The sequence below is a fragment of the Sinohyriopsis cumingii genome, chromosome 9 (genome assembly GCF_028554795.1).
Source record: "Sinohyriopsis cumingii isolate HCF-2022 chromosome 9, ASM2855479v2, whole genome shotgun sequence".
NCBI lineage: Eukaryota > Metazoa > Mollusca > Bivalvia > Unionida > Unionidae > Sinohyriopsis > Sinohyriopsis cumingii.
In genome coordinates, this window is record NC_142969.1 from 53,779 (window position 1) to 75,562 (window position 21,784).

Consider the following 21,784-nt stretch of genomic DNA (forward strand, 5'->3'; position numbering starts at 1 on the left):
ATCAATAAAAATATGCATCTAAACAAAATAAGAAGCAAGAATGGAAATACTTCAACAATTTCTATACCTTTTTTTATAAATTATATTCACAGTTCAATGGACCGCACTGAGCGCCTTCGGGTTCAAAGCCCGGTCAAGTCATACCAAAGACTTATAAAAATGGTACTAAGATCTGCCTCCCTAGACGCTCAGCATTAATAGGTTAACGTTAAGACTAGTCGCCCTTGTGTCAGGATAACATGACTGTGTGGGACATCATGCTACATGCCTGCGGCATGATGCCCCTGTGCTAGACATCACTATAAACTGCCACACTGCAGACATCGTAGCTATATGACTGAACATTTTTAAGGCTACGTTAACAAATCGAAATCACACACACACACACACACACACACACACACACACACACCTTCCTTCAGCTAAACAATCATACACTGACGTAATAGTTTATAACTTGTATGATTTACCAGTGATAACAAACTTTACCACCGATGATAGCTTTATTCCCCAGCCTATGACTCTATTACATGGTAGGTGACACCAGATTTCACTTCAAACGATAATAGTATCCTAGGTTAATTTTGAAATTGGTGAAAAACAAAAAGTAATTGCCTTACAAGCCCCTCCCGGCAACAAAAACTAAAAGACATAACTAAACAGCCAGCGCAACACCAAATTACCCCACGGCTAGTTGCCAGGTTTTGTTCAGTCACCTGAAAAATCTTGCCCTTCTAAACTGGATGCCTCGTATGTAATACAGGTTTCACGTGAGGCAAATACATAATCACAAGTAGCAATTTATTTATTATTATAGATATTATCTAATAAAGAACAACACCCATCAAGATATTCTTTGCTTTATACAACGGCTCTATACTCGAGATCCACTATTACCTATAATGGGTTATGTTTATGACCACGTGAATAGCACCAGTCGAATGTGTTCACGTAGCGTGTCCTTCACATTTAAACGAGAAGACTTCTTTTCATATACCAGGTTGAGCCGCCTTTCACATAACTCAAGAGACATTGTAGACTGATTGATTGCACGGAGGATCTTAAAAAGGGACTTTAGAAAATTGCCGCCATTTTAACAAGACAGAACGTAAGTCATTTAATGACAGCATGTATTTGAAATTTCTCATTCACGTGTTGACAGTTTTATGTATCGCGAATCTCGTGAAATGTGAAATGAGTTCAACGTGTGTAGATCAAGAAACTTCGATACTACCAAATCCATATGTGAAAATTCGAGACTTTTTCAACGTCAGTTCGGAAAAAGAGTTCACCGACATTTTGCATAATGTCACTTACGACTACTATGAAGGTGTACGATGTGAAGAAAGGGATGGGAATTCTCAAATATGTCTGGCGGTAAGGTCTCTCTCTCTCTCTCTCTCTCTCTCTCTCTCTCATATCCATCAAAATCGGAATGTCACTTATAGCCGCCTGATGAAAACGAGAGGAGATAGGTTCTTGCTGGTAGATTTGTCAGTTCTTCATAGAAACGCTTGAATGCATTGTGGTAAACATGCAGGTCCTCACGGGATGTTGTGATGAGATCTTTAAGAGCCGTCTTGGTGCAAGGGAGATTTAAGGTTCAAACTTCGTAGGTTCGTGTATTTTTCAAAATGCCTACTTACTGGTGGTAGTACAGAGTGATGTAAGGGCGAGATGGTGTAGTGGTAAGACTGCAAGGGACACGGTGGTGTAAAGAGACTACTAGAGTTTGTGGATAACAAGGATTCACTTGCTTTCTCAAAACTGCCAAACCATTATTTAAAGTAACCTCCAATCCTTGTACTTAGATTGCTAATCAACAGTCGCATAACAGAACCTCTAACAGCCCGATGACCAATCTAAATTTAGAAAACGGTAGATAGGAATGTATATAAGACTCTCAATAATAATTAAATTAATAAAATGGGATCCAGTCTAGAAATGGATGTCATAAAATGGAATAAATACGGATTTGGGAATCATGATTGGTTGATAATGAAAAGTAAAATTTCAGTAAAAATATTTCTTGAGATTTTATCCTATTTGTAGCTGAAACAAATAGAGACAACGTTCTTTTCATGCATTTCAGTCCTTTTATAGACTTGACTTGGTATCAATCAGTACAGAAATAGCACGTGATTTTGTAGGTACAGAATCGGAAACAAGTGTATATCTAAAATGATTCTGCTCATATGGTTTTCTTCACACTTAGGTTTGCATCAGTTTGATCACGCATACGTACAAATTTCAAGTTATTGAATTTTAAACATGATGATGTTTCCATGGAACGGAATTACTGTAATACCCACTCAGGTTAATGACAGACTTGTGCACGTGTTAGGTCAGACATGCCGTCGCTACGTGTCTGTACATGGTTTAGAAGTGCTGATTATATATGCATTTGACACTGAATAAATAAAGACAAGTCCTTCCATAGTTGTGCAAGACTATGAATAAACTTTATTTTTGCAGAAATCTTTGAATTTGTACACTGAGGTTATCAGTAACATAAGCTGTTTAGTCATTTACGTTTTTTTAAAGCCTCCGTGCACGTGCATTTTGTGATAACCAACCAATCCTTTTAGTTACAACTGAATATGGAAAGCTTTCTTTTTAAAACAAAAATCTTACAAAATGAACTTGCGGAGGAACTCAAAAAATTGACAAATTGTCTGTTAACAAATAGCACCAAAACCGCAATTTATTGGAAATTCACCTAGTTGAAATAATTGAGGATTATATGTACCCCTTCATATATCGTTATAAACTAGAAAGAAATTAGTTTTCCCTGTTCGTGAGAACGGAAACAATGCACTTTTTAACAAATAATAATTTTTACAAATTCCTTAAAATATTAGTAAATTTCGCTGATTTTGGCACAGACGTAATTTTAGTATATATTATTCTCCATTCATGATACCTAAGATAATTATGTTTCATTTTTAAAATAATTATTTAAATGAGTTTGTACCTGAAGAGGCAAATATTTTTACTGAAAAATTATCTTTTCGAGGGATTTGTTAAAATATTTCAAATGTAAAACTTTGATAATTGATGAGAATTAAACCGTGAGTAAAGAATGAAAAACGAAACTGTTTGAATGACACTTTCCAACAAGAGGTCTAGTTTATAAATATAATAAAACTGTAATTTACCCAACTCACCAAACATTGCTCTATGGTGATTCACTACTTGCGTTGACAAATAGGCATTCACAATAAGGTGTAAGACCACTGTTATGTATTACCGAGCTCTGGTTAATACAAGTACTGGTAGCATGACATGTGACACGAATATGGATATGGCTTTTTGGAAAGGTCTAACTCTAACATATACACATTTATCAATTTGTAAACAATTGTCACGAGATGCATCAGATAATATATATATATAGAGAGAGAGAGAGAGAGAGAGAGAGAGAGGAACACAACATTGAGAAAGATAATTTCCTAATTAAAGTTAAATATATTAGAATATATTAGAATTTGTATTCGGTTTTTCTATCCGGTACATGTACATGAATTGGGATATAGATTTTAATTACTTAGGTACATGACTGACGTACCTTTGGGGACCCATTGTCACAAGCTGCAAACGATATTCCGCTACTCTCCTTGTGAACCTTGGCTGCGTATGCTGAGATTTGCCATAATTGTGTTTCTTGAATACGCATAAACAAAACATTCGTCATCAACGAAATAATGTAATACTCTCCAAAACATGAAAGGACCCTCCCGTTTTATCTATGCATAAGTGGTTTGGATTGGAAGGGAAACTTTGATTTGCTCATTCAAACAGAGCGACAGGTCACGCCTGGTGACAATGGCAAAAAAAAATATAATCGCGCTCTTGGTCTTCTTATTTTTTTTTTTTTTTTTTTTAATTTTTTTTTTTTTATGTTTTAAATTCTTTTCTTGGGCACGGCTGACGGCAATAAGAAAGTGGGGCGGGTAGTTTAAACCTCCGGGCTCACTGGGAGTCTGACACGTGTATACTTTGCTGCATGTTTAAGTCAGTCAAATGTGGTGCGCAGACGAAACATCACGGTCTTCGAATACGCCAGCTTGCATTGTTGATTATGGGAAACTGCTGAAATCTCAACACAAGTGGCCATAAATGTGATATATGACAGTAGCTGATTGTCGCCCGCGGCTTAAGCCGATGTTGCGAACTCTAAGCTGCTATTAAATATCTGAAAGATTAGTAAGAAAATCATCCAGCCACCTTCTCTTAAGGGTGGCACCAGTGCAGATTTAGAGAAAATGTCAACGCAGCGCCAAGATTTGAACAGTAACAATCTTGTCACACTCCGACTCAATGTCAACTCGAAATGAGGACGTCCGATTGATAACATCATTTTAGTAATACTACCCAAACAGATGTCAGCTATTTAAGTCAAGGCAAGTCAAGATAACATTGGGGTTTATTTTAAGGCCAGACTACATAGTCTATACATCTAAATTTAAACATACATATAAAATAAAAGTATCTTCAGCATAAAAGATCATATATATTTTACACACACACACACACACATTTGCAACAGTTTACTGCTTCCCATCAATGTAAATTGGTAGCCTGTTAGAAATAGCTGTTGTATTTTGTTTAACTTGCTTCCAGAATTTCCGTTGATCTAAATTTTCAAATTTATTTGCAAGCGTGTTTGCCCTGTGTTTTAATTCTTTCTTTTTAATTCTTTCTTTATAATTCTTCCTTCTTACATAATCTAAGAACATACTTAAATTGAGCTATAGTTTTGCGAATTTGGCTCCTAAAAGGTCCATGACTAGGTTTATCGTTACCACTCCACGTAAGGTAAGCATTCCGTGCTAAGTCATGCAGTTCTTTGACAGTCATTCAAGCCTGATAAAACCCGATGACCAACTTTGAATTTAAACATTTACTAAAGTTTGACAGAGTTTTTACTAATATATATATATATATATATATATATATATATATATATATATATATATATATATATATATATATATATATATATATATAATCCATTAAACTGGTTATTAAACACCTGATGTTTACAACCATGATCAGTACAGATTGCAACGCAGTATGGGATCTCTACCTTGTTTAATACGAATGCAGATGTTTGAGTGTAGTTCATTGTTTCGTCGGCAGTGAGGCCTGACCGATTGATGTTGTATTTCAAATTTACGAGTTCATTAGGGTAAGAACCCAATCCAGGAAATAGATGAGAATTCATGGCCAATAAGTTACGAAGATGGTCGGACCCTACTAGGGTGTCAGCTATTCTCGTATCACTAATGGAGGAATGAGCCGAATGTGAAAGAGATACAATGATCCAACCAAGAGACTGTGCGAGTCATTCGTTTGAGAAATATCTCCCCAACACCGACTCCACGTAATAAAAAAATAAACACTAATATCTAACACAGCCATAAACGAAAACGTTAACACCTATAACATATACCTTATATGTATCCTGTATGTATGTATGTATGTATGTATGCATGTATGTCGACCGCTTAAGTGGACTAGTGGTTAGAGCGTTCGCCTCGGACGCGGGAGGTCGCTGGTAAGAACCCCGACCGAGTCATACCAGAGTCTTGTAAAAATGGTACTAACAACTGCCTCTCTAGGAGATCGGCATTATGAGGTTGGTGTTAGAACTGGTTGGCCTTGTGTCAGGATAATGTGACTGGGTGGGACATCATGCTACATGTCTGCGGCATGATGCCCTAGTGCTAGACATCACTATATACTGCCACACTGCAGACATCGTAGCGATATGACTGAAACAAATGTTAAAGCTACGTTAAAAATCCAAATCACAAACACACGTGTATGCATGTATGTATGTATGTTTGCATGTATGATGTGTATTTGCATGTATATATCCATCCACGCATGTATTGTCTTGTAACGATCGCATGCATCGTTTCCATACTGAAATTATTGAGTCGAATGTTTTGTATACCACTCTGTAACGAGAATGATACAAAAAGAGATAACTGTATAGCAAGAAAATATTGGTACACGCGAACTATGTGTGGTGGATTTAACTGAACAGCACGACGAGGAAGTTAATATCCTGTAATTTGATTGGACGAGTTGGTTCATGGTCCATTCATAGTTCGAAGTCATTAGGTTTTTGTAAACGCTCATTCATGGTGAATTCTTGGGAAAGACATATATTTAGTTGTTTCTTACTAATGCCATAGCAAATCCCCAAACTAAGCCAGCTTGAAAATAATACAGATAGTACTTGGTATAATAATATTTGGAGATCAATAACCATTGGGAAGAATTCCCTTCGAAAGGACTCATCAATATAGAGAAGATTTCCTGTGGTATGAAATTTTGTAAACGTGCGACTACTATAATTTTGTGTGAGATCTTTGGTCCTGCACGCTACGTATATGTATACGAAAAAACAAACAGAAATTAAATATGTACTCTGCGTACATTCGATTTAGTATATTCATCTTATGTGGCCACTCTAGTTGTATATAGTAACAGTGAGATTATAATTTTTAATAGGTGCTTAACTGGTAACTGGTACAAAAAGAAACTGCGGAATTGACATTTGTAAGTAAGTCCGCTAGCAAACAGTGCATGCCTCAGATGCCGTTAATTTAACAGTATGGAGAAAAAAATGGCAGCTCATTCAATATCATCTTCGCTAACCATGGTTCCGATATGATAACCCTATCTACACCTTGGCATAACTAGTAGACATTTCGAGTCTGTGAATTTCATTGGATGCGGCGGCAAGCCACCGCATCCAATCAAATCTAAGTTGTTCGAATTTGAACATAGTTCCTATGTGATCGAGACAAGGGGAGCACATGCTTTTAATGGACGGATAAATAAGCAATTTTCCAGTGACGGTCCGTGTTTGCACAAATACATTTCACTCCAATACACATTTAATGGCTTCCCTCTGGAACATATTCATACTTTCGACGTTAAACTTACAAAGTATCCTTTATAAGTCATTTGCCTCCAACGTTTTCGGCCCATGTAAAAATGCATCCAGTTATTGCTTAGTTGGCATTACTTACAAAGGGAGGCATTCATGAAATGCAATAGATGTCCCTAGAACAAAGCACCAATATATATGTTTGATCCGCCAAGGTGTAGATGGAGTTATCGGAACCTTGGGTAGCGAAGATGGTTCAATAATATACGTATACTAAAAACAACTTTTTGTCACTTCTATACAAATTCAACACAAATTGCTAACATGGAAGGTGATATAGTTGTTGTTGTTGTTGTAGGGTTTGACGCCATTTTTCAGCACACGATAGGCTATACATGGCGGCCACTATTAATGGTGGAGGAAGAACCCGGGAAAACCGCGGAAAGAACCACCGACCCACGAGAAGCTACTGGCAAGCTTTCTCACAAACCCACATTGGCTGAATCCGAGACTCGAACCCACGCAGACAGAGATGAGATGGCAGTGATCCATAACGGACAGCGCTTTAGACCACTCGGCCACTCGGGGCCCCGGAAGATGATATAGAATATATTGTCTACTCTTTCTACTGATCTCGTTGCCAGCTCATATTCTCGATAGTCATCAAATTTATTTCAATTATTTTAATCAACTGCAATATTTTCAGCTCAATCCAAATTGATAGTTGATGACGTCATTCTGAAATATGTTTATTCCTCACGAAATTTGTGCATGACCACCCCATCCTTGATGGTTCAGTGGTTAACGTGCTAGACTTGGAATCCGTGGTTTGCTGGTTCAAATAATGCTGAGACTTGGCCAGTTTGGCGGCAGTTTTGTTTCTATGTCAAAAACATTTTAATTTATTCTCTTTTCATAGCCAATCTATACTGACTGATTTTACTAAGCAAACAAATTGTACCGAAAACCAGATTTTACATTTGCACACAGTTCGTGTAAAATATACATCTTTAGTTGGGGTGGGGTGGGGGTATAAAAAAACTAAATATGTATATTTCACAGAACAGTTATAAAAAAATAAAGCCATATATACCATACAGCTTGGACCACATACCGATGTATCAAATTCTGCTTTGAATTGATGGTGTGTGTGTGTGGGGGGGGTGTATTTTGATGTTACATGGGTAGGTCAGAGACACACCCCATATTAAGGACAGCAATGATACGAACGAAAATTTACAATCACAAAGAATTTGTGTGTGTGTGTGTGTGTATGTGAGATTTGGATTTTTCACGTACATTTAACATTTTTTCAGCCATATCGATGCGATGTCTGCAAAGTGGCAGTTTATAGTGATGTCTAGCACTGATGCTTTCATGTCGCAGACACCTCCCACCCAGTCATATTATCCTGACACCAGGGCGACCATTCCTAACCTCTTAACGCTGAACACCAATCGAGGCAGCTGCTAGTACCATTTTATAAGTCTTTGATATGATTCGGCCGGGGTTCGAACCCGCTACCTACAACATTAGAGGCGGACGCTCTAACCTCTTACGCCACCAGAGTGGTCCACACACAATGAATACCAATAAACAAATGCACTTCTCAAGAAGAAAAATGAAGCACAATACCTCTAAAATAGTTTGATTAAAAAAAATAATTAATTACCAGTGATAACAAACTTTACCACTGAAGATAGCTTTACTCCCCAGCTGATGGCTCTATTAGCAGGTAGGTGAAAACAGATTTTTCTATCGATCGATCGATAATATTAACCTAGGTTTATTTTTAAAATGACTACAAAACAAAAATAATGGACTTCCAAAAAACCCGCCGTAACAAACATAATAAATAAACAAACAGCCAACATAACAGTCTACTTGGTCCCAGGACTTGTTAATTCACCTGAAATTTCTTGCTCCATTGAATTCGGTATTTCATACGTAGTAACAAAGGCTTCACCTAAGTCATGTACATGAACACACGTAGCAATTTATTTATAATTTATTAATTATTATTTATCATTAGAGACGTTATTTAAAAAAGAAAAATAGCCAGGAACAAATTCATTCTTTACAACAGCTCTACATTCGAGATCCCCTTTTACTCGATAATGGTTCAGTTTATGAGCACTTGAATAGCGCCTGTCGAATGTGTTCACGTAGCGTGCCCTTCACATTTAAACGAGGACTTGCTCATTGTAACCGGATAAGCTACCATTCACATAACTTATGAGTCACTGTTGATTTATTCATTGTGCTTCGGAGATTGAACAAAAAAGAACAAGTGTGTGTGCGTGTGCGTGTGTGTGTGTGATATTAGGATTATTAACGTAGCTTTACATAAAATCAGTCATATCGCTACGATGCAGTGCCGGATTTAGGACAAATGAGGCCCTGTACTAGTTAAGTTATGAGGCCCCTTACTTGGGCCCTGAAAGAGATAGGCCTGGTAGGCCTACACAGGTAGTCAGGTATACATACTCAGGGCCCTGAAAGAGGTAGACATACACAGGTAGTCAGTCATACATACTCAGGAAGTTTAGGACGTTTTGACTTTTGAAAAACATTTGAAAAATTCTTCGTAATTTTTTTTTTTGGGTGGGGGGGTTGCCCCCTGGCCAACGGGGCCCTGTGCTTAAGCACACATAAGCACAATGGTAAATCCGGTACTGCTACGATGTTTATAGTGTGGCAGTTTATAGTGATGTCCAGCACTGGGGCATCATGCCGCAGACACGTAGCATGTCTCACCCAGTCACATTATCCTGACACCAGGCCGACCAGTCCTAACACTAACCTCCTAATGCTGAGCACCAAGCTACGTTTTAAAGCTACGTTAAAAATCCAATCTCTCTCTCTCTCTCTCAGTCTCTCTCTCTCACACACACACACACACACATTATCGCGCGCGCGCGATAACATAAACTACATTTTAAGGACAAAAGGCCGACTACTAAATGAAATTATACAAGGAGAAGCCTAAGCTATAACAAGAATAAGACTGCGTTTTACCCAGTTAACCAAATATCATTTCATGATAATGCACTACTTGAGTAGACAAAAGGTATTCAGAGTAAATTTGAATGATCGCAATAATGTACAGGTAGTACCCAGTACTGGCGATACAAATACCGTAATGGTGCAATGTCACGTGACACGAATATGGTGATGCCCTTTTCAAACCGTAATGGAAAGGTCGGTTATTATACCAGTTCATATTCTTACACGTTCATCTATTGCCCCATGGTGCATCAATGAACTAATCTAAATGATATCTTTGATATATAGTAACGAGAATGTACAAAACACTGCAAAACACTTTCCTAACTGAAGTTAAATATATTAGTAGTAGATGGCCGTGAGATGTGCGACTTAACATGAGAGTAGATTTTCCGTTAAGCCTTTGGTTGCTGGTACTCTTTCCTAAACGTAAGTTGGAACGGCCTTATAATTTGGACTTCGATCATTCAGGAGTGGCTGAAAATTCTGATTCTGTGGAAGAGTTGTTAGGAGGTGGCAGTCACGACTTAGACATGAAATGGCTGAAAAGGGTTACCATACGGACTCAAAACGTAAGAGATACGCGACATGCAGGTGTGACATGCAGATGACATGCAGGTGTGAGTAACGTTTCACTTGAACAGTTTAAGACAGAACATCGAGAATAAATTAGAAACTCTGTTTATTTCTTTACAAAAATACAAAATGCCGACGAGCGAATGTCCTCTGTGGAGCAGTTTGCACGTGCCGCTAGTGATATGGCCGACTTTAACTCACATAAAATCAAAACACTGGCTTACAATTCAATCCACTTCTATGAACGACACAGACGGAACTATCTAACTATGTTGGGGATTACCAGATGTCGTAAACGAGGATTGTTTGGATGTCGTTCTTGACTTTCTTGGCGACAAATTAGGACTTGACCCAAACGAGATATACGTACACAGCTCATTTTACTGGAAAATAGATGGGAAGTAGTAACAGAGAAATTAAAACAGTCCAATGATAGCAAGACTCTCTATCAAACACGCAGCCCGCGAACCATCCAAGCCGTATCATGTATTCATGATAATGATTCACAAAAAAATTCATTTTATAGGCAGACTTTATTTCAGATGCCAACATCACGACAAAGAAATTTGCATAATGTATAGTGTATAGTGTATAGTGTAAATTAATTGGATGAGTTTTCCCAGGATTCATTTATTACTCAAACTCATTAGATGTCTGTGGACACCTGTTCTTGCTGATTCTTGGTATATATGCTATCATCATATATTTCCAGTGCCTTTTTTGGAATTACTTCCTTTGGATTTCGGGGTCATGGGATCATTGAATTATGTCATTTTTGTTGATATCGGGGCATTAGGTTTTGTCTTTTTTGGTTATATGGGATCATTTGGTTATGTCCTTTTGGTGATATGGGGTCAATAAGTTATGTCCTTTTGGTATATGGGGTCAATTGATTATGTCCTTTTGGTATATGGGGTCAATTGATTATGTCCTTTTGCTGATACGGGGTCATTGGTTATGTCGTTTTCATGATATAGGATCATTGGTTAATGTCCTTTTGGTGATATGTGGTCATTACTTTATGTCGTTTTTGGTGATATGGGGTCATTGGGCTATGTCTTTTTTTTGGTGATATGGAGCCATTGGCTTACGCCCTTACGACAGCTCGTGTCATCACGAGTTCCTTAGAACATTTTTCTTGGTTTTAGTGGACATTATTTTACATGGTGTAGACAAAAATTGTAGCGGTCTATTAAAGCAGGTGCTGCCGTAAAAGGTTTCGTTTTTCTTACAGATTTGAATCTAATATGTGTGTACACAGGTGTCCATCTGTAACGTTTTATTTGGACACACATGACCCGTATTTCTCGATTGCACTCAACATATTGCACTCAACATATTTGTTCTTGCTGTTGTCCGCTATTTTGTGGTCATGACGCAATTCATCTTGCTAACACAGATTTTAGCGGCCACAAAGGATGTTAGATTGACATCACCGACAAAACAAATGTGTCAAGTTCTGAGATTTTAGCGGCCATAAAGGATGTTTGATTGATATCAACGACAAAATAAATGTGTCACGTTCAGAGGCCATGACAATTGTGGACATGAACTCGTGCATAAACTGCGCATTCGAGCGTTACAAATTACATGCAAGATAGGGATATATATATATATATATATATATATATATATATATATATATATATATATATCGTCGGCAGAGCGTTCAGCATTTCAAGAGAAATACCACAAAGTAACAGAAAAAGGTAGCAGTAAAGTATAAATTTAGAAAGTTCTGTGAGGACTTCACCATCTCGAATAAAAAGTAGAATTAATTTCATCTCTATTTAGTAATTATATCAATATTATATACATATCATTTCATAAGTTAGCATGGATATATAGCAATTGGTGGGTTATTCTGGGTTTGTATTTGGCGTTGATACTTAAAGCCATGTATTTATTATTATTGCAGTCATGTCTACTATAACATCAAATATCCGTGATATAATCTGCGCTAACATAAATTTACATAAAATAATAGATGTCGTTATGGTTCATCAATTTGTAGGTCAATAAAAGTATTTTCCAGTATTTTCTAGTATCAGCAACAAGCTGAAATAAACTAGTTGACACATAATATAGTTAAAAGGTTGAATTCCTGTAGAAACAGTAATGTAAAGTTTCGCAAACATAACCGTTTTTCTGTTTTATTTATTTGTCTTGTCTATGTTTTGTATTTGCCTTTGAAAAAGAATCATTAGAGTCGAAAGCGCTCAGGCTAGCTAGATACTAGTTTCGCACTGTTCATTGTCATTTTATTGCATTTATTTTAATCAATCCCTGACACACGTGACCCCTTGCTGGATCCAGTGCACTTGTAAGGATTGTTATTTGCCATCTGATTTGTATTCTTTATATTATCAACCTGGTATGGCAAGATCTACCTTTGGAGTGATCTAACATCCTTTCAGTTTTGTATTTTATGTCGTGTTAGTATATACATTCCAATTTTTTCCTTCTTGTATTTAGGTATTTGCCACATCTAGTAGAACTGATACGATGTCTCAACTAATACAGAAAACACTCAAAACGTTTCGCGATGAAACTAATGCCTTACTTCGTCTAAAGCATCATTGCACTATCTTGCATCATTTCCTCGAAACAAACACAGTCACTAAAGGTCTTCAGATTCATGTCAAGCTGCAAATTATTGGCAAGAGCTCAGACAGATTCAGCAAGAGATGGAATAAAATAAAGCACGATACGTCCATGAAACTCGCAGCCCTACTTGAGGAAAAGATAAATCATCAATATCTAGTCAAATCAGCAACCATGGAAACATTAAACAGTAGATGAATTCAGTTTCCACAGAGTAACAATTGCAAACGTTTTACTCTAAATTAAGTAAGGATAAAAAACGACTCTCTGCAAAACTATACAAATTCAGAGAAAGAAAACTTAGAAGTCATGATCTACAACCAAATCACTGTAGTGAAGAAATTTCAGTTGATGAAATTCCTTCTAAAATCAAACGTAAGAAGAAAAATCGCAGTAAAAGGAAGAATAGGAAGCACTCTATAGCAATATCAAATTGAACATTTACTAACTCAGTGGTCAATATCTCTAAGTTAAAACTTACGGAAGCAGAAATAAACCTTTTATCAAAGGGTTTGAGTTTCTGTCCCCGTCCAAAGACATATGACAAAGGGAAGCTGAAAAAGGACACAGAAGAGTTTAGTCGCCGATTAAGACTCAGTGCCCATTTAGCCGTGCAGTCAATAAAAACATTAGAGGAAAATATAAGTTGCGACCAACCCATTTTCAGAAATAAAAGTAATTGGACCCCCACCAAAAAGTTCAGTTCCAAATCTAGAAGCCTTTATCATCTCAGTTGAAAACGATACTTCCAGATACATCAACCATACTAACAGATATTCTAATTTGACAAAGGAAGAGAGAGATGCCCTACTCTCACTGAAAAGCCGAACAGACATAATTAAGCCTGCAGATAAGGGTTCCGCTGTGATCGTTATGAATAGGGAAGACTACATCAGTGAAGCAAGTAGACAAATAAGTGACGGTAGGTTCTACCAAAAGCTAGACCATGATCCAACACTGGAATATGCAAAAACCATCACTAATATTATTGACAAGGAGGACCAAATCGGGCACATAGACCAGCAAACGAGACACTACTTAAGCCCAGAAAACCAAAGGGCAGGTAGATTTGATCTTCTACCTTAGATTTGATCTTCTAAAATCCACAAACAAGGAAACCCGGGCAGACCTATAATCTCCGGTAAAGGCATCCCACAGAAAGGTCATCAGAATATTTGGATCATTTTATGAGACCACATGTCCACAAATTACCACCATACCTTCAGGACACGACAGATTACCTCATTAAAAGCAAAGCAAGCGAACCATTACTGCCAAATGCATTGCTTGTTTCCTTAGACGTCACGTCTTTGTATACTAACATACCGCACAACGAAGGGATAAAGGCGTGTAGAGAAGCATGGGAAACTAGAACTGTAGACAATCCACCCACACACTTCCTAGTCCAACTCCTGCAGCTTGTCCTAAAACTTAATAACTTTGAATTTAATGACGAAAGCTATTCAAAATTAACGGAACCGCAATGGGTACAAAAATGGCCACTTCGTATGCTAATATTTTTATGGGAAAACTGGAGGGTCAACTTTTAGCATCGGTTGAACTTACACCATACCAGTGGGTACGCTTTATCGATGATGGAGAAATGAAGAGCCAACATGGAAGAAAAAGTCTGGATAATTTGATATCAAAGGCAAACAACTTCCGTCCCTCAACAAAATTAACGGCAGAAATCTCCAGCTCAAACCACGTCATCCTGGACACAACAACCAGACTGGTAGAAAACAAACTCCATACAAAGATATACTCCAAACCAACCGACAAACACCAGTATCTCCTCCCAAGCAGCAGTCATCCAAAACACTGCATTAGGAACATTCCATATAGCCAGGCACTGAGGATACGCATAATTTGCTTCAACGATGAAACATTCCTAAAATGGTGTGAAGAGCTATCTAAACATTTTATTTACTGAGGCTACGACAAAAACCTGATTACGGAGGCAACCCAAAGATCTAAGCAAACAAACCACGATGACCTACTAAATTATGGAAAGCAGGAAAAGGCTGATAGGATACCATTTATCCTGACCTACCATCCAGACAACCCCAAAACTAGGTAAAATCATCGGGAAACACTGACCCATCGTGGAATCGTCGGACGCACTAAAGTTAATCCTCCCTAACAAACCAGTAGTTGCCTACTGGAGACCAAAAAACCTCAAGGACATCCTAGCCAGGGTGAAGCTAACGCCAATCACTAATTAAGACCAAGCTAGTCAATATGGTCCCTGTGGCGATAAAAGGTGCAAAACCTGTCAACATATAATAGAGACCATGACATTTTCTAGCACAGTGACTAGAGAAAAACTAAACATACATGGTTCAAACAAAACGTGCAAAACAGAGAACGTAATTTATCTCATCACATGTAAGATCTGTAGCCTTCAGTATGTCGGAGAAACTGAAAAACTACACAAAAGGATCAACCTTCATAGATCTGATTGAATGACAAAGATGCAGTACAGAAGCCTGGTCGCAGAACACTTCTCGTCCCCATGCCACACTTTCAGTGATATAACACTTATTGCTATTCCTCACAACCCCAACTGGAGTCCCCAAACCAGGAAAGAAAATGAATCTTACTGGATATGCCACCATAGAACATTCGAAACCAAGTGGTTTAAACCAAGAAGACTAGAAAAAGACAACCATGCACAAATAAAATTATCTTTTGCAGCCGACACATTTTTTTTAAATCATTCTCTAAATTTGCTTAATAGCCTATGACTACTATAACAATGAAGTATCTGGGATATAATCTGCGCTTACATAACTTTACACAACATACTACATGTCGTTATGTCTCATCAATACGAACAGTTTCCAGTATCAGCAACTAGCTAAAATAAACTAGCTGACACATGCCATAGTTAAAAAGTTGAATTCTTGTAGAAATAGCCATGTAAAGTTTCGCAAACATAACCGTTTTTCTGTTTTATTTGTTTGTCTTGTCTATGTTTCGTATTTGCCTTTGTACAAGACTCATTAGAGTCGAAACCGCTCAGGCTAGCTAGATACTAGTTTCGCACTGCTTGTTGTCAGTTTGTTGCATTTATATATATACTCGTACATAAGAAAGATCACAGTGCCTGCTTACCATCTTTGCTTTGACACTGGTCCTCAGGTCGATGAAGGGTCACATGAAATAAAGTTTATTTTTGGTACTTCGCTTGTGAAAAGGTGGGTTGTATTGGAGGAACGATGCATATGTTGTAATCAATGTAAGCGTGTATTATCCAGTTATGTTGTGGTGTCTGAATGTGTATTATCCAAGTATGTTGCAGTGATTGTATGTTACAGTGCCTGAGTGTGTATTATCCAGTTATGTTGCAGTGTCTGAATGTGTGTTATCCAATTATGTTGCAGTGACTGTATGTCACAGTGCCTGAGTGTGTATTATCCAGTTGTGTTGCAGTGCCTGCATGTGTGTTATCCAGTTATGTTACAGTGCCTGGGTGTGTAATATCCAGTTATGTTACAGTGCTTGCATGTGTGTTATCCAGTTGTGTTGCAGTGCCTGAATGTGTGTTATCCAAGTATGTTGCAGTGTTTGAGTGTGTATTATCCAGTTGTTTTGCAGTGCCTGCATGTGTGTTATCCAGTTATGTTACAGTGCCTGGGTGTGTATTATCCAGTTATGTTGCAGTGTCTGAATGTGTGTTATCCAATTATGCTGCAGTGACTGTATGTTACAGTGCCTGGGTGTGTAATATCCAGTTATGTTACAGTGCTTGCATGTGTGTTATCCAGTTGTGTTGCATTGCCTGAATGTGTGTTATCCAAGTATGTTGCAGTGTTTGAGTGTGTATTATCCAGTTGTTTTGCAGTGCCTGCATGTGTGTTATCCAGTTATGTTACAGTGCCTGGGTGTGTATTATCCATTTATGTTGCAGTGTCTGCATGCGTGTTATCCAGTTATGTTGCAGTGTCTGTATCTGTGTTATCCACTTATGTTGCAGTGCCTGAATGTCACTAACCTCATCACAATCCTCAACGCAAACGTCACTGATGGCGTAAAACAAGAAGACTTTATCAACATGGCGACCGTCCTGCTTCTACACGTATTTAGTGGCGAATTCTGCAAAGGAAGCAAAGACGCCATTACCAACGAAAACATAACCATTGAGGACATCCGAGCACAACTTGTGAATAGCATCGTTAGAAACGCTGGTGGGATTGACATTGAAGAAGCAGATTTGGGAAGGTTGTTAACGAAGTATTTAGAACAATACTCAGAAATTGATCCTGGTCATACAGATGAACACCGCGTCAAGCCGATCAAAGATAATGTAAGTATTCAAAATGGTGTTTATTCAATACGAAATTTAGACTGAATGCTTAAGATGAGTTCATACATAAATAAAACTTCATTGATTTTGCAATATGTTTTTAAAGAATTCGCCAACTATAACTACTTAAGAAATAATATAAATATCTCGTTCTAATAATCACTGAAAATGTCGATTAATTACCGTAGATACACGAATAATATGTGAGTCCAGCTGTTAATATGTTAGACCTTATACGTGACATTGTGGTCTATGTAGCTTGTCCTTATTATTCCGAACAAAACTGCATAGACACAGATCACCTGGCGCATAATCAAGCGACTGATCTTTGTCTATGCAGTTGGATTCGACTTGTAAGGTAGTATATACGGTAATAAAGTCACCATGGAATCGGATCTAATTGAAAAGCAGATCTAAATTTAGTTCTGATAATAATAAATCGCGTTTAGTCATTCAACCAGTGAGAAGGTTTTATACACTCCGGCATTAGCAGCGTCAACTTTGATACGAAATTTATTTGTCTACTAAACTTGTGCGCAGTACCCGTAGATTTCAAATAATCACTAGAATCCACAATTATTTTACTTCAAATAATTGTATTGTACATTTATGTTGAATACAATGTTTCAAACACATATTTGTGTTAACCAGGATCCACACTCACTAGAATCCACAATTATTTCACTTCAGATGAATGTTTTGTACATTTCTGTTAAGTACAATGTTTCAAACTCATATTTCCTTTAACTAGGATCCACACTCAAAATTTCATATTATCCATTTTAGTGTGTCAGTCCCGATTTACTTCTGGAACAACTAGGTCGCCGCCAAGGTGATCACGTGCAAAAAGACGATGTTGGAAACTTGGCTGCTGTACTGGTCTACCACATAGTTGCAGGTGCGTCTATCAATAATAATAATAATAATAATAATAATAATTGATGTAGTAGTAGTAGCAGTAGTAGTAGTATCTCACAGTTTGTTGTTGTATGCGTAGTGATATGTTTAAAAAATTTACACGCATATTTGTTGGTGTAATTTAGTCCAAGGGTGTACGGTGTGTAGGTATGACGGAAGGAAATGCTGTTTACACACCGGGACCAGTGCTGGCTGCCTATCTGAATGTCTTGTCCTAATGTCCTACGTATTGAACCAATGCTTTTCAAATCAGTTTTCAAATAAGTTTTCAAAGTTTAGCTAAGATATATTGTGGCAGTAGGGTAAGGGCTAGGTGGTTAAGGTTAAAATCTATTGTGGCAGTACTTTTTCCACCTTAAGACTTACTTACTCCTCCATGGAGCCCCAATGGCTGGTAGCAAGAAACCAAATATGTGTCACGCCACTTTACATCATAGGGAAGCTAATGCACAAGTTTCTTTACTTTTTATCTAAACCTGTAGAACGAGATAGCGTAATGGTCATAGGCTATTATAAAAACTTCAAAGGTCTTTTTTAAGCAAAACGGTGGAGATAAAATCTCCTTGAACATACTCAATAGAGAATAGATACATTATAATAAACTTAAATGAAACACAATCTACCTTTGCGACTTAAGTACACACGATACAAACAAAAATTATGTTAACGCCTTCGTAATACCAGATTCAACCCAATAGCATGAATACTTATCCAGATATTTGACCTTCCATTGTAACTGGGGTAGGAGGCTGGGGTATTATTTTAAGAAAAAAATAATCCGACCTTAATTTTAATAAAATATAATTCCTCTGATTCATATAAAACATTATTATTGTTATGAATATTTGTTTTTCTAGGGAAATATATTATTGTTAAATTTTACAGAGCTTGTTATCGTCACTTTTTCTTTGTTACTACTTATGAGAGCCCAAAGAAATTGGGAGCTCGTCCGGGATTTATGAATTTTGGTTAAACTGTTTTAGAAAACTTTTTTTTGAAAGTTAAATTACCCTAATTTTTAATTTAAAAACAAAATCCCAAATATTCTTTTACAATTTTAAAATATTTAGTGAAATAAGCAAGCTTTTTCTACAATCTCATCAAAAGTGGAAATATTTCTTTCACGTCCTACCCAGGAACAATTAGACCTTTCGCAAAAATATGAATTAATTCAACTGGTCAGAAAATATGATCTTTCTGAGGCAAAAGCTTCCTTAACGAAGCAAGAAATATAAAGTATTTTGATCCAGTATTTGTTAGAAAAAAATGTTTTGGATAAAAGTGCTTTGGTTTCGATCAGTAAGTCTGTATAACAACACCAGCACAGGATGAACCCTCTCAAACAGGAATGCTTCCAAAAATATGTTTTGTGTGCTAGAGAATGACTTCATAGAGCTCAGTAAAGGTGATTGGAGTTCACCATGTACACTTGTTCCGAAACCAGATAATAATTTCCACATGTGCACTGATTATAGGAAGGTGAACAGTTTGACTAAAACAGATTCATTTCCATTACCAAGAATCGATGACTGCATTGATAAGATCGGAAATGTAAAGTATGTCACCAAATTTGACCTTCTGAAAGGATTTTGGGTAAGTCCACTGATGGAAAGAGTAAAGGAAATCCTCGGCATTCGTAACTCCAGATGGACTTTACCAATATAAAGCAATGCCGTATGGGATAAAAGGGTTGCCAAGTACATTTCAACGCCTTATGACTATGATTGCATCTGGTCTAAACAATTGTGATGCTTACATCGATGATGTCATCATCTACACGACACCTGGAAAGAACATTTAGCAACAATTCGGAAATTCTATGACGGACTCACTGATGCAAGTTTGACAATTAATTTATCCAAAAGTGAGTTCTGTCGTGCTAGTGTAACATTTCTAGGACATATCTTGGGACACGGACAAGTTAAACGTATAGATGCTAAGGTCAATGCTGTCTCTGAATTCCCTGTGCTTGTTAGTAAAAAAGCAACTGATGCGAATGTTAGGTATGACTGGATACTATCAGAAATTTTGTTCCAATTTTTTAATAATTGCTGAACCCCTGACAAATTTGTTGAGTAAGAAAATCAGGTTTCTTTGGAATGAAATATGTTAGGATGCTTTTGATAAGTTAAAAGCCTTACTTAAAAGCGAGCCAGATCTTACAGCTCCAAATTACAGCCAATCATTTAAACTGTAGGTTGATGCAAGTGTCGTTGGGGTTGGGGCAGTATTGATTTAAGAAGACGAAATGGTGTTGATCATCCAGTGTGCTATTTTTCTAAAATAAATATCATAAATAAGCACCAAACAAATTACTCAACAATCGAGAAGGAATGTTTGATTTTGATATTGGCATTAAAAAAAATCGAAGTTTACATTAGTTCAGCTCCTTCTTCGATTATTGTGTTTGGTGATCACAACCCCCTTACTTTCATCGGTAAGATGAACAATAAAAATCAAAGACTACTTAGGTAGAGTTTGTTGTTACAGGAATATAATATTGACATCATGCACATAGGGGAAAATATAATTTAATAGCAGATTCACTTTGCTATGTATAGAAATGTATTATTTCATATATACTGTGTATAATTCATAAGAGTTGTTATGTCTTTTTTAACCTCGTGTATAATTTATGGTAAAAAGAAAGCTTTATCATATAAATCTTTCTTTTTCTTTAAGGGGAAGCGTTATGTATATTTGATTTAACTTATATTTGATTTAATTTTATTGTTTGTTTGTTATTTTTTAATTATTTTTATTCTATTACATGCTATAGTAACGTAATTTTGTTTACTGGAATTTGACATTTTCCAGAAATTAGTTTGACCTGACATTTTCGTAAACACCTAATAATAGAACTTTGTATCTTAATGCTGACTTCGTTCCTAACCTTGATTCAGAATTAGTAAGAGTTGGAGTAAACACCTTTTTTAAATTTATTTTTATTGTGGGATACATAAGTAAAATCGAGGCTATACTGGGAGTACGTGACCTTAGACATGGAAATAGTCTATCTTGGTCTAGAAAGTGATCACGTGACCCTCATACGGGAAGCTGTTTTGCGTCTTAAATTAGTGTATAGGTAACCTTTTTCTATAGAGAATTTAGTCAGTCGGGCTTTTAAATACTTCGACGTCAAGGTGTTTGTTACTGTTTATGAGGGTTATGGTTAAACACGTAACATTATATGCATTATTTAAGTTGGGATTAAAAAAATATATTTTCATGTAAAATAAGAAAATGTCGCCTCTCGAGAAACTATAAGAGACCGCTTACCTTCCAAAATGCCCTCCTCGACCCTCCCCCTTCCAAAAATTAAATGGTAGGTCCATTATAGGTATAGGTATTAACGAAAGAGGCAATTTCTAGGTGAAAGCCATTAAATATATAGAGTCAAAGGAAAATTCTCTTTTATAAATTTATTGGACAATGTCCCCAGTTAAGCTTTGAAAAAGTGAAGA

At 36.9% G+C, this 21,784-nt stretch overlaps 1 protein-coding gene across 1 annotated transcript in view; it reads left to right on the plus strand.

The window, feature by feature from the left end:
- The first annotated feature begins 986 nt into the window (after positions 1-986).
- Positions 987-21,784, plus strand: part of LOC149791148 (zinc transporter ZIP4-like) — a 104,327-nt gene continuing 83,529 nt past the window's right edge. Inside the window, exons 1-3 of the mRNA XM_089969596.1 lie at positions 987-1,377; positions 17,073-17,402; positions 18,189-18,300. Of these exons, the coding sequence (XP_089825722.1) occupies positions 1,129-1,377; positions 17,073-17,402; positions 18,189-18,300 (691 nt within the window). The 5' untranslated portion in view covers positions 987-1,128. The remainder of the gene's footprint in view (positions 1,378-17,072; positions 17,403-18,188; positions 18,301-21,784) is intronic.